The following is a 14,394-nucleotide window of genomic DNA, read 5'->3' on the forward strand; positions in this document are numbered from 1 at the left end:
ATAAGGCTAACCTAGTCTACTTTTTTTAATGATCCGTGATATAGTTTAAGATTACATAGTCTAAGGTGTAGGCTAGATATAGTAGCATAGCTACATATTTGATGTAATTCACGAAAGCCACTGGAAAGTCAGTGATATCAGTGTGAATAATTTGGAAAGGCCCATCAACCAGCAATTACATTTTTAGAGAACATAGAAGATACATTTTAAGGGGTGTTTCAGTAGTAGAAATTAAACAGTAGAGTGACTAATCTATTTCATAGCTTTTATTTGTTTTCTTTTTTATTAATTTTCTCTCCACATATATTTTGTGGAATCACAATTGCCAGATAATTAGGAGGATTGATTGAATATGATTAATGGCAATCTTCACTGAACAAAAATATAAAGTGTTGGTCCCATGTTTCATGAACTGAAAGAAAAGATCCCAGACATTTTCCATACGTACAAAAAGCTTATTTCTCTCAAATTTTGTGCACAAATTTGTTTACATCCCTGATAGTGAGCATTTCTCCTTTTCCAAGATAATCCATCCACCTGACAGGTGTGGCATATCAAGAATCTGATTAAACAGCATGGTCATTACACACGTGCACCTTATGCTGGGGACAATAAAAGGCCACTCTAAAAGGTGCAGTTTTGTCACACAACACAATGCCACAGATGTCTCAAGTTGTGAGGGAGCGTGCAATTGGCATGTTGACTGCAAGACTGTCCACCAGAGCTGTTGCCAGAGAATTTAATGATAATTTCTCAACCTTAAGCCGCCTCCAACTTCGTTTTATTAGAGAATTTGACAGTACGTCCAACCAGCTTCACAACCGCAAACCGTGTGTATTGTGTCGTGTGGGCAAGCGGTTTACTGATGTCAATTGTGTTCAACAATGAATACAATTACATTTTATTGATGGCAATTTGAATGCACAGAGATACCATGACGAGATCCTGAGGCCCATTGTGAGGCCCATTTTTCGTGTGTCTGTGAGTCATGTGAAACAGTCATGTGAAATCCATAGATTAGGGTCTAATGAATTTTTAAAAATGGGTTGTTTTTTTTCTTATGAACTTGAACTCAGTAAAATCAATCAAATTGTTGTATGTTGCATTTATATTTTTGTTCAGTATTTTCTACCATTGTATAGGAGGGGTGGAAGACTAGGGGACACAGTTAGACAGGGAAGGCAGACTGCACGGCTAGTGTTTTTATTATACCTCAAATCTACAGACATGCAGGTACACACACACACACACACATTCAGACAGACAAACACACACACATGTACTCACACACACACACTTCAGGAAGTTATTACTGTATAGTGTGTGGGTCAGAAATAGCCCTGAAGTGCCTGCCTGACTGGGAGTGCCCTAGCCCTCCTCTCCTCTTGGCCCTGTCAATCACAGCTCAAAACAAGATGGCAGACTGGACAGGCTGGAGATTTATTTTAACAGGCAAGGTTAAGTATTTGTTACTTTATAATAGTGAATATGACAACATTGACAAGCGGTTTTATTATTGACAAAGATCCCTTCTTCTATAGCTAATATAATGTATGTTTTATGATGGATATTTTAGAGAACTTACCAGTGATTAAATAAAGTAGGTGTCTAACAAGAGGAGTCATATTGTGCTGCCAGTATATATACAATTTTGAAGTTATATGACATCATGTGAAATGACAGAAAATATCGTTTTAAACAGCTATGCTGCGTGGTGGTGTGGACATGGTGTTTAAGTGCAAATCAGTTCACTGTCCAAGTTTCATGCTATTTGTAACCTCATGTAACTTTGCCATATCCAATAGTGATATCCTTTGGTACTTGTGCTCCTATCTACATGTACGCAGTGTGTGTGACCAGTGTACTAGTGGTCAAGGCAGACATCAAGGCTTATACCCCTGTGGGACAGCTGTTTGTGTTCGAGCTGCAGAGAGAGGCCTTCCAGAATGAATTTGAACCCTTCCTGAAACACTATGGTAAGGCTGAGATATCAGTATGTCACCTCTTAGTGTACAGTTGAACTTTCCACTGGGCACACCACGTCATTTCAACGTGTACATTAATGTACATTAATCAATGAGATTCCAACCTATTTTCACCCACTCAAAAAGACTGCCAGGAGTTTGTTGAATTCCAATTTGTTATTATGTTTTCAACCATCGAAAAGCACAACCAAATTCCAATGAAATAAAAAGTCATATTCTTGGTTAATTGTCACCTAATTGTGTTATCATCGTGCTTTCAACCATTTAAAAGCACACTATAAAGTTCAAATGGGAATACAATGTCAGGTATTTTGTTGATTTAATACAACAAGCTTCATGTGTTTTCACTGTGCTTGATCTAATAGCACAATCAAATGACCTGGATTACAGTTAGTTGAGATTACATTAAAGAATGGTACAAGTGATCAATTCTGTTTGAGATTCTGTGCAGATTAATAGAGCAATTGTGAAGATTTCCACAGACCTGCGACCCTGAACATAAGAAGACATTTATTGTTACTGTATACTCAAAATATGTCCATGGCTGTGTTACTTCTTTTAAGGTTGGGTATATACTGTTACATTAGTTTGTAAGATAGCCTTAACATTTGGGGATTTACTGTCTTCCAAAGGTAATATTGAATTGTGTTTGGTTGACAACATAACCAAATATCAACATTTAAAAGAGATGTATCTACTGCTTGGATAGTTCCATCTGAGCCACTGGCTTAATCCCATTCTTTAACTTCTATTTTTGGATGAGATGAATCCAGAAAATAATTTGTTAACTTGCCGAGAAGTTAAAAGACTATTTACTGTATTGCAAAAGTTATATGGAATTGTGTTTGGTTGCCAACGCAAACAAATATCAAGTTTTAAAGGAGATGTGTCTTCTACTTGGACAGCTCCATCTGTGCCACTGAGACTGGTTTTACATCCAGTTTGTCTACAAATTAAAGAATAGGACTAAATCAAGTCAAACTTTACATATACTTTAAATACAGCTTGATTTGATCTAATCCTATTATTGCACTTTTATTTTTGTTTGAGATGGAGACTTGAATCGAACGTATTTATTATTAACATGTAGATTATATTTGAAATCAACCAAAGCTTGAAGCCCTTGGCCTATACAGTATGTATTGTCTATTTTTAGTTGAATCCTGGGTTTAATTGAAATAACAGCTGTTGATGACTTCCCAAATGATATGGGCCTAAATAGCATCTTTGATGATATACGACTGATAAGGTTTGGTTTCATTTCATTTGCTCTGTTGAACCTACACTTTGGAATGACTTCGATATCAACAGTGAATCTATTAAGTGGATATTTTTCAACAATTGTTTCTATGATAGCACATTGGTGACAGTCATTGAAAAAGATCAAAGCTAAGCAGGGTTGGGTGTTGTTAAAACCCTGGGTGTGAGACTGGAGGGATAACTGTAGATAGATCAACTCTCCAGTAGGAGGTGCTGTCCAGCCTATTGTATTCTTATAGTGGATATTAAGTTGAAGATCTGACATGGTTTCAAAGGTACAAATTCAACATATTTTATACAAGGCTTGTCTATTTAGAAAAATGATTACCATGATGACATCATCCTGTGGTTGAAATTTGAAACTCAAAACAACAGTTCATAACCTTTAAAAAAAAATCTAATGTCTTTTCCACGTAAACTGACACGTCACAATACGTTGACAAATGAAGTCGAAACAACATTGATTTAACCAGTTCGTGCCCAGTGGGTTGAAGCTTGTCATTACTAATAGCAATAATCTAACAATGTAAAGCCTTCCCAATGAATATATATAAATGTTGGTTGTTTATTGTAATTTCTTCATATCTTTAAACTTAAAGCTTCAATACATGTATTGTTATGTCCCAACTGACATTCATACAACAAATCAGCGGGTATCATGAGGTAGGTGTCGGTAAGGTTCAAATGATATACAACCAAGAACCATAATGCTTCTCTCTTCTCTCCCATTCTGAAAATCAGGGCGGGTCTACAATGATCCCATGCTGTTTAAGTGCAACATGCAGTCCTTCCCGGACCTGCCTGGCTGGCTTCGATTTACCCAGAGGCACCACTATGATAACGGCTTCCTCTACGGCACCCCACTGGCCCAGGGAAAGAGTATGATAGAGGTACACAGAGCAGACTCATCAACTAGGGGTGCTCTGAGATACACACAGATTACGTCCCAAATAGCACCCTATTCCCTACATAGTGCACTACTTTTGACCAGAACCAGATTGGGGATAAGAGTACCATTTGGGACTCAGTCACACTGTCATGAGGATCTAGTTTATAACTTCTCTCGGTTGAAATATGTATGATTCTGCATTGAAAAATGTTAAACATATTTGAAGCATGAATGTGAAGGATATTTCTGGGCACAGTATGTAGCTTGTAATGGTCAAAGGATAAGATATTTTTTATTTCCCCTTTATTTAACCAGGTAGGCTAGTTGAGAACAAGTTCTCATTTACAACTGCAACCTGGCCAAGATAAAGCAAAGCAGTGTGACACAAACAACAACACAGAGTTACACATGGAATAAGCAAACATAATGTCAATGTGGCGAATAATTACAATTTAGCCAATTAAACACGGGAGTGATAGATGTGCAGAAGGTGTGTGTGCAAGTAGAGATACTGAGGTGCAAAGGAGAAGAAAGTAAATAACAGTATGGGGATGAGGTAGTTGGATGGGATATTTACAGATGAGCTATGGACATGTGCAGTTGTCTGTGAGCTGCTCTGACAGCTGGTGCTTAAAGTTAGTGAGGGAGAAATGAGTCTCCAGCTTCAGTGATTTTTGCAATTTGCTTCAGTCATTGGCAGCAGAGAACTGGAAGGAAAGGTGGCCAAAATAGGAATTGGCTTTGGGGATGACCAGTGAAATATACCTGCTGGAGTACGTGCTATGGGTGGGTGCTGTTATGGTGACCAGTGAGCTGAGATAAGGCGGGGCTTTACCTAGCAAAGACTTATAGATGACCTGGAGCCAGTGGGTTTGGCGACAAATATGAAGCGAGGGCCAGCCAACGAGAGCATACAGGTCGTAGTGGTGGGTAATATATGGGTCTTTGGTGACAAAACGGATGGGACTGTGATAGACTTCATCCAATTTGCCGAGTAGAGTGTTGGAGGCTATTTTGTAATTGACATCGCCAAAGTCAAGGATCGGCAGGATAGTCAGTTTTACGAGGGTATGTTTGGCAGCATGAGTGAAGGATGCTTTGTTGCGAAATAGGAAGCCGATTCTAGATTTAATTTTGGATTGGAGATGTTTAATGTGAGTCTGGAAGGAGTGTTTACTAGCCAGACACCTAGGTATTTGTATTCTAAGTCAGAACCGGCCAGAGTAGTGATGCTGGATGGATGGGTAGGTGAAGGCAGCAATCGATTGAAGAGCATGCATTTAGTTTTACTTGCATTTAAGAGTAGTTGGAGGCCATGGAAGGAGAGTTGTATGGCATTGAAGCTCATCTGGAGGTTAGTTAACACAGTGTCCAAAGAAGGGCCAGAAGTACACAGAATGGTGTCGTCTACGTAGAGGTGGATCAGAGAATCACCAGCAGCAAGAGAAACATCATTGATGTATACAGAGAAAAGAGTCGGCCCAAGACTTTAACCCTGTGGCACCCCCATAGAGGCTGCCAGAGGTCCGGACAACAGGCCCTCCGATTTGACACACTGAACTCTGTCTGAGAAATAGTTGGTGAACCAGGCGAGGCAGTCATTTGAGAGGGGGATGACCGCAGCAGCTTTCCAATCTTTGAGGATCTCAGACGATACGAAGGAGAGCTTGAACAGGCTAGTAATAGGGGTTGTAACAATTTCAGCTGATCATTTTAGAAAGAGAGGGTCCAGATTGTCTAGCCCTGATGATTTGTAGGGGTCCAGATTTTGCAGCTCTTTCAGAACATCAGCTATCTGGATTTGGGTGAAGGAGAAATGGGGGAGGCTTGGGCAAGTTGTTGTGGGGGGTGCAGGGCTGTTGGGGTGGCCAGGGTAGGGGTGGCAAGATGAAAAGCATGGCCAGCCGTAGAATAATGCTTCTTGAAATTCACAATTATTGTGGATTTATCGTGGTGACAGTGTTTCCTAGCCTTAGTGCAGTGGGCAGCTGGGATGAGGTGATCTTATTCTCCATGGACTTTACAGTGTCCCCAAACTTTCTGGAGTTTGTCCTGCAGGATGCAAATTTCTGTTTGATAAAGCTAGCCTTTGCTTTCCTAACCTGTGTATATTGGTTCCTAACTTCTCTGAAAAGTTGCATATCGCGGGGGCTATTCGATGCTAATGCCATACGCCACAGGATGTTTTTGTGCTGGTCAAGAGCATTCAGGTCTGGATTGAACCACAAGCTATATCTGTTCCTGGTTCTACATTTTTTGAATGGGGCATGCTTATTTAAGATTGTGAGGAAAGCACTTTTAAAGAATAACCAGACATCCTCTACTGACGGAATGAGGTCAATATACTTCCAGGATACCCGGGCCAAGTCGATTAGAAAGGCCTGCTCGCTGAAGTGTTTTAGGGAGCGTTTAACAGTGATGAAGGGTGGTCATTTGACCGCAGACCCATTATGGACGTAAGCAATGAGGCAGTGATTCGCTGAGATGTTGGTTGAAAACAGCAGAGGTGTATTTGGAGGGCAGGTTTGTTAGGATGATATCTATGAGGGTGCCTGTGTTTACGGATTTGAGGTTGTACCTGGTAGGTTCCTTGATAATTTGTGTGAGATTGAGGGCATCAAGCTTAGATTGTAGGATGGTTAAGACATCCCGGCCATCCTTTAACATCTCACTGTTTCTCTTTCCATTTCAGATCACAGTGACTAACAAACGGAGCTATGACACATTCAGAGACAGACTGATCATAACGATTGACCCTCCAGGTATGTATTCTGTGAAGGGAGAACAGTTCTGGGAAATAATATATTACATCATACTATCGAGTCTAAACATCCAAAATGGCACTACTTTTTTACCAAGGCTCAAAATGGCACCCTATTCCCTATATGAGTGATTCTACAGAAGTGGTGTCAATTGCTGTCCCGCCCCAAACAAAGTATCCAAACTTCGGCAATAACAACTGATATATATTGTTCAACTGATATAGTATAAATTCATTGTTTATACACCTATATCTATTGAGAGGTGGCTGTCCCAAACCCTGACCCCTAAACTTTGTTTGAAAATAAAGCAATTCATGATTATTCTTTTTTAGCACTATTATTTCAATAGAATATATTGAGTTGTTCTATTATTACATTGAAAGATACTGATCTAATTATTTGTTTTGTTTATTTCACACGAGGTTGGTGTGGGCTTGTGTTATTGACTGCTGTACTATACTGTACTGTACTGTACTGTAACCTACTCTACTGTACTGTACTGTACTGTACTGTACTGTAACCTACTCTACTGTACTATACTGTACTGTACTGTACTGTAACCTACTCTACTGTACTATACTGTACTGTACTGTACTGTAACCTACTCTACTGTACTATACTGTACTGTACTGTACTGTAACCTACTCTACTGTACTATACTGTACTGTACTGTACTGTAACCTACTCTACTGTACTATACTGTACTGTACTGTACTGTAACCTACTCTACTGTACTATACTGTACTGTACTGTACTGTAACCTACTCTACTGTACTATACTGCACTGTGCTCTACTGTACCCTAATTTCCTATGTTCTACTGTACTGTGCTGTACTGTGCTGTACTGTACTGTACTCAAGTTTACTCTACTTGAGTTTATTACAATTGAAGAAGGGCCCATGGACTCTTGATCTATTCGGTCTATAAGTTGTCATGGTCTCAACTCACTGGGTCTGGATCTTGGGACCAATGTCTTGGTATAAATATTGGTATTGGCTCCTGGATAGTCTTTGCTTTACAAACCATAAGCAACCCAATTTGAAGAAGACAATGCGTGCGCTCTGATCATAAGCTGATCCCTCCCAACCCATAGGAATCCCCACCCAGTTGACTACTTTTAAATGGTGGAAGCCCTCAATGGCAATGCCTATACCAAAACGAGTTAGTCCCATCTAGAGCCCTGTATTTAACTTTATGATTGGCATTGGACACCAAAACGCCTGTTATTTTGCCAAAATAAAGATAGGTAAATTTAAACATTTTAAAACTGAATTACTTATGCATCTAATTAATTATATCAACTAACAAGTTTCTTAATTTGGTATGCAAATAAGATTTCTAAATATGAATCTGTAATAGAAAATGATCACTACTGTGCATGGTTCTCCCTTTAATGCAACTTTTACACTATGCTAGTAGTGACACATTTAGTGGGATGGTAAGGAATTCAGGTAAATATTTCAAATATTCAATACAAACCGTGTGTAGATATGTCTATCTGTCATATGTTAGAAGACATATGTGCTTACAGTTTGGGAGAAATAGGACACAAATGTGATTTTTTTTTCAACCCCCAATTTACACGAGTTCTGTAGAATGACCGATATAGTGCACACTACCTTTGAGCAGAGCCCTATGAGGCCTGATCAAAAGTAATGAATTGGTTGCCATTTCAGATACACACAGTGACAGCAGTGAATACTGGTTTATTTTTTTCTCCCATTGGCCTTTCTTTCAGCAAAGAGAATGCCCTATCAGGCTGAGTTCTTCATCCCACTGAGGGAGATTGAGAAGGTGCTGCCCTCTACAGTTCAGGAAGAGATCAGGCAGGATATGATGAGGATGTGGAAGACAGACAGGCTGGACTTTGTCAACATCACGTCTGCGTTGGACCGAGGTGGCCGTGTCCCTCTGCCTCTGGCTGGACACTACGAAGGGTAAAGAAGTGTCATATTTCAACTGTCGCTAACTGTCACCTATACTAACTTTCAACAGAGAGCATCCCAGACCAGCAGGAGAAGTGCACTATGAATTCACACTATTCATTCCCCAACTAGGCCTTGTAGTGTACATGTACACTACCGTTGAAAAGTTTGGTGTCACTTAGAAATGTTCTTGTTTTTTAAAGAAAAGCACATTTTTTGTTAATTAAATGAACATCAAATTGATCAGAAATACGGTGTAGACATTGTTAATGTTGTAAATGACTATTGTAGCTGGAAACAGCTGATTTTTAATGGAATATCTACATAGGTGTACAGAGGCCCATTATCAGCAACCATCACTCCTGTGTTCCAATGGCACGTTGTGTTAGTTAAACTAGTTGATCATTTTAAGAGAAACAGACACCTCACAAGTCTTCAACTGGCTGCTTCATTAAATAGTACCCACAAAACACCAGTCTCAACGTCAACAGTGAAGAGACCACTCCGGGATCCTGACCTTCTTGGCAGACTTCCTCTGTCCAGTGTCTGTGTTCATTTGCCCATCTTAATCTTTTCTTTTATTGGCCAGTCTGAGATATGGCTTTTTCTTTGCAACTCTGCCTAGAAGGCCAACATCCCAGAGTCAACTCTTCACTGTTTTTTATTTTTTTATTTTTTTTTATTTCACCTTTATTTAACCAGGTAGGCTAGTTGAGAACAAGTTCTCATTTACAACTGCGACCTGGCCAAGATAAAGCATAGCAGTGTGAACAGACAACACAGAGTTACACATGGAGTAAACAATTAACAAGTCAATAACACAGTAGAAAAAAAAATAAAATGGGCAGTCTATATACAATGTGTGCAAAAGGCATGAGGAGGTAGGCGAATAATACAATTTAGCAGATTAACACTGGAGTGAAAAATGATCAGATGGTCATGTACAGGTAGATATTGGTGTGCAAAAGAGCAGAAAAGTAAATAAATAAATAAATAAAAAACAGTATAAAAACAGTATGGGAATGAGGTAGGTGAAAATGGGTGGGCTATTTACCAATAGACTATGTACAGCTGCAGCGATCGGTTAGCTGCTCGGATAGCTGATGTTTGAAGTTGGTGAGGGAGATAAAAGTCTCCAACTTCAGCGATTTTTGCAGTTCGTTCCAGTCACAGGCAGCAGAGTACTGGAACGAAAGGCGGCCAAATGAGGTGTTGGCTTTAGGGATGATCAGTGAGACTGGTGTTTTGTGGGTGCTATTTAATGAAGCTGCCAGTTGAGGACTTGTGATGCGTCTGTTTCTCAAACTAGACACTCTAATGTACTTGTTCTCTTGCTCAGTTGTGCCCCGGGGCCTCCCACTCCTCTTTCTATTCTGGTTAGAGCCCGTTTGCGCAGTTCTGTGAAGGGAATCTCAAATGGAGTAGCATTAATTTCTCAGAACAGGAATAGACTGACGAGTTTCAGAAGAAAGTCTTTGTTTCTGGCCATTTTGCGCCTGTGATCGAAGCCACAAATGCTGATGCTCCAGATACTCAACTAGCCTAAAGAAGGTCAGTTTTATTGCTTCTTTAATCAGGAAAACAGTTGTCAGATGTGCTAACGTAATTGCAAAAGGGTTTTCTAATGATCAAGTAGCCTTTTAAAATGATAAACTTGGATTAGCTAACACAATGTGCCATTAGAACACAGGAGTGATGGTTGCTGATAATGGGCCTCTGTACACCTATGTAAATATTCCATTAAAAATCTGCCGTTTCCAACACAATAGTCAATTTCAACATTAATAATGTCTACACTGTATTTCTGATCAATTTGATGTTATTTTAATGGACAAAAATGTGCTTTTCTTTCAAAAACAAGGACATTTATAAGTGACCCCAAACTTTTGAACGGTAGTGTATCTGAACAAAAATCGTCAAATCATGCAACGTGAAGATTTAATGATCAGAAAACATTCAGCATTTTCAATATCAAAACATTTTGGGGGGGATGAAAGAGGTCAAACTCAAACTGAAATTTAAATCAAGGGAATATTTTATTGACGTTTTCAGCACATGATACATTTCAGAATATACAGTAGGTACAGTACAGCCATTGTTAACTAAGCCAGTGTCATGCATTGGGTCCCAGGGTGTATGTGAAGGTGGGTTCAGACCAGTACTTCTCTGAGTGCTTGTTGAGGCTCCAGACTGCTGAACATAGGAGACAGTGTGAGGCCGGGGGCAGGGCCAAGATCCCTGGGGACTGCAAGGTCTGCTCCTACCCAGGCAACTGTGTCACCTGGTGCAAGTCCACACTGGTGAGTCCACAAGCACTGGTATATCCAAAACATCATTTTTTGTCATTAGATTACTTTAGGGGAAAACATAACATTACTAACAGTGACATTTATCTGAATGAATAATGAAATGAATCACCTGCAGGTATTATGTCAAATTTTTGTAGAGTGAGCTAATCTACACACATCCAAAGCCAGAGCTGCATTTAATGGTAAATCTGCCTCACACACAAGCATTGCCAACATGTTTTTTGCTATTCATTTTCAAGGTGTAGATTGGTGGGAACAAGCGTTTTAATAATTTAAATAACATTAAATAGCATATCAACACGGTCATCACCTTATATTCCCTCCCTCCTAAATATCCTCCTCTGCCATCCCTGTGTCTACTGTACATAGATTGATCTGTCCAGACCAGTGATCCCCCCTCCTGCCCCCACCATGGGCCCAGGTATCCTGGATGCTGGGGGGGTCTATGACCCACCTGAGTCCCCACCTCCCAGAGACTTCCTGCCAGACTACCTTGTGACTGTGATCGTCCCCCTGGCTCTGGCCATCATCCTGTGTCTCCTACTGGCCTACATCATGTGCTGCAGACGAGAGGGAGTGTATGTTTATTTTGTACTCCACTGAGATTGGCTGAAAACCTAGCAACCTTCAATTATGAAATATCTTTACTGTTTTGCAACTTTGTATTACTATTCATAGTTGTTACATAACATGTTTTGTTTTTATTTGCAGTGAGAGAAGAGATGGAAAGACACCAGAGTACGTAACCTTCCATTCCACATATCTAAACCCACTACATGAGACTGAAGATGTATTACATCACACCATCAAGGAGATTAAGGAAGATGGAAAATGATCATTGCCAAGGATAAGCTTAGTATGACCCCCACACTTGACTAATGTATATAAACCTTCCTCCCCTCTGTCTGTTCCTTTAGTATCCAGCTCTACCACCACCACACCATCCATGGTAACAGCAGTGAGCTGCGGAGCATGGCTGGGTGTCGTGGGGTCCCTCCTCCCCTCTCCACCCTGTCCATGTTCAACGCTCGCACCGGGGAGACGGCCCCACCGTTCCAGACTGACAACCCCAGCATCCCCCTCATCCTGGCCCAGCAGTGAGTAGTCTACTGTCACTACTATTAGTAGATTGTTCACTGCAGTAGCTCAACCTGGTGGCACAACAGTGAGTAGTCTACTGTTACTACTCAATCCTAGCCTGGTGGTCTAGTTGGTCTGTGCTTTAGCCAACTTGTTTGTTGCCAGAGAGAGAGAGAGAGAGAGAGAGAGAGAGAGAGAGAGAGGGAGAGAGAGAGAGAGAGAGAGAGAGAGAGAGACAGAGAGAGAGAGAGAGAGATATTCGGGTTGCTAGAAATTTCAAATCAGGCATAAAGGTGGTTAATATTGGGGTTGATGGTTAATATTGCAATATACAATTTACTTTTTATTTTATTCGACACACGTATGTTATAAACACATTATTACTTTAATTAAACTAGGAATAAGCAGTTTAGTAAACAAAACAAAAGCACAATCATTGCTATTCATTTCAACCATAACGTTCAATTGTTGATTTGTTTTCGCAGGGAAATCAACACTGACACACTACCCAGGTAACACAGTCGAATAAATGTGTCTGAATAAATGAGTAGAACTGTACAACAACAAGAAAAGAACGATTATGAAATACATACATGGATTATTTTTTACAATATTGTTTTTGTTGCAACAGGAAATGAAGCCATCCAAACAGGACATGCTGTACTCCCACTGAATGTATTATGGGTTGGCTGCTGGTTTGCTGTGGGATTTGAGATGTTTTCTCTTCACATTATAATTTCTTTATCCTCTTTCTTGATCACATTATACTTTGATTACAAACACTTTGGAGTGACTCCCCTTATGGAATAACCACATGAATTTCACATGTGAATGTTTGAAGTGTTCCAAAAAAACCACATGTTTTCATGTGATCAAATGTCATGTATGTGAAGTCAATGTGCTAAAATATGACAACATGTAAAGTAACATGTGATAACATAAAGTTAAACATGTGAAAACGTGATCACGTGAAGTGTTCCAAAAACACTGTTTAAATATGATTTCACATGTGAAATTTATAGTGAAATCATGTGAGTTTTCTGTAGGAGTGAGTGTTGAGTGACTGTAACCTCTGAACTTGTGTTAAACATTTTTATGCATTAGTGGATTTAATTCATTCTGCCATAGGTTTGGACTAATGGAGTGCATTATGTATTTTTGAAAACAAAATCCTTGGTAGATATATAGCCTACATGTAGAGGTAGAATTAATATATTGAATGTTTTTCCTTAATAAAACCCCTAAACAACTGTATTATTGTTTTAATGGTCAGCGCCATCACCAAATAGTCTGTGTAATAATTTCATTTCCATTTAACAACATTGGTCCATTGATTGCTTATTCAGAGGAGTGCCGCCAAGACATGCCCAGTACTTACCATAATACTACCAAAGAGAAGCAAATTAGGAACACAATAAAAACAGAAAAATAGGCTACAACAAATACACAAATCAAAGTGAACCACACACAGGAGCATGCAGCATCGACTATTCCATTTGATCCAAATCATCCTTAGGAAGACAAATTCCCTTTAAAAAAATATATATATTACCAGAATCAAAACTCCACTTGTCATCTGGGCTTCATATACAAAACAAAAATGCAGATGATCCATAAAAGGGCATTGTAGTAGAATAGCATCCACAAGTTTCAGCATGTCTCCGTTTTGTGACTGGACTTGTGAACGTGTCTTGCCACGCAGCACTCTGGTTTGGAAGATTATGTTAACACGTCTTTCCATAGTAGACCTGCAGTAGGTAGACGGACAGTAAGCCACACAGTAGCCTGCCCCACTCTGTCGTAATTCTAGAGCTGTTCCATGGAATTCCACTAGGGGTCAGTACAAGGCTACATTGCTAATTATAGGATCCAACAAAACGGTGAGAAGGCTCAGAAGCCTCAATCAAAATGTGTGGCTGACTATGCAGATGGTCATGTATATTATGGTCAACTAATATGTATTATTGCGTCATTCTTGTGTAGCTGCAAATTTGGAGCACTAGAGATGTCATTTTATTTTATTTTATTTCAACCAAAACAACTATGCCTAATAGCACGTCACTTTTTATCCAAATTGCTCCTTACCATCCTGCATCTGTCCCGCAAGTCACACTCAGGGCTCGATGAGGAGGAATGGATAGCCCACCAAGTCAGTTGTGACAACTAGGGCTACAGTTAATTCCT

The 14,394-nt window shown here is 39.7% G+C and overlaps 1 protein-coding gene across 1 annotated transcript; it reads left to right on the forward strand.

Moving 5' to 3' along the window:
- Positions 1 to 1,360: 1,360 nt before the first annotated feature.
- sgca (sarcoglycan, alpha) lies at positions 1,361 to 13,461 on the forward strand. The gene is made up of 11 exons (XM_029685194.2): positions 1,361 to 1,452; positions 1,848 to 1,976; positions 3,987 to 4,135; positions 6,827 to 6,896; positions 8,635 to 8,833; positions 10,953 to 11,121; positions 11,500 to 11,708; positions 11,842 to 11,868; positions 12,048 to 12,227; positions 12,696 to 12,722; positions 12,842 to 13,461. The coding sequence occupies exons 1-11, from the start codon at positions 1,416 to 1,418 to the stop codon at positions 12,846 to 12,848; spliced, it is 1,203 nt and encodes a 400-aa protein (XP_029541054.1). The 5' UTR covers positions 1,361 to 1,415; the 3' UTR covers positions 12,849 to 13,461.
- The last annotated feature ends 933 nt before the right edge of the window (positions 13,462 to 14,394 follow it).

Source organism: Oncorhynchus nerka, linkage group LG16, assembly GCF_034236695.1.
Source record: "Oncorhynchus nerka isolate Pitt River linkage group LG16, Oner_Uvic_2.0, whole genome shotgun sequence".
NCBI classification, from domain to species: domain Eukaryota; kingdom Metazoa; phylum Chordata; class Actinopteri; order Salmoniformes; family Salmonidae; genus Oncorhynchus; species Oncorhynchus nerka.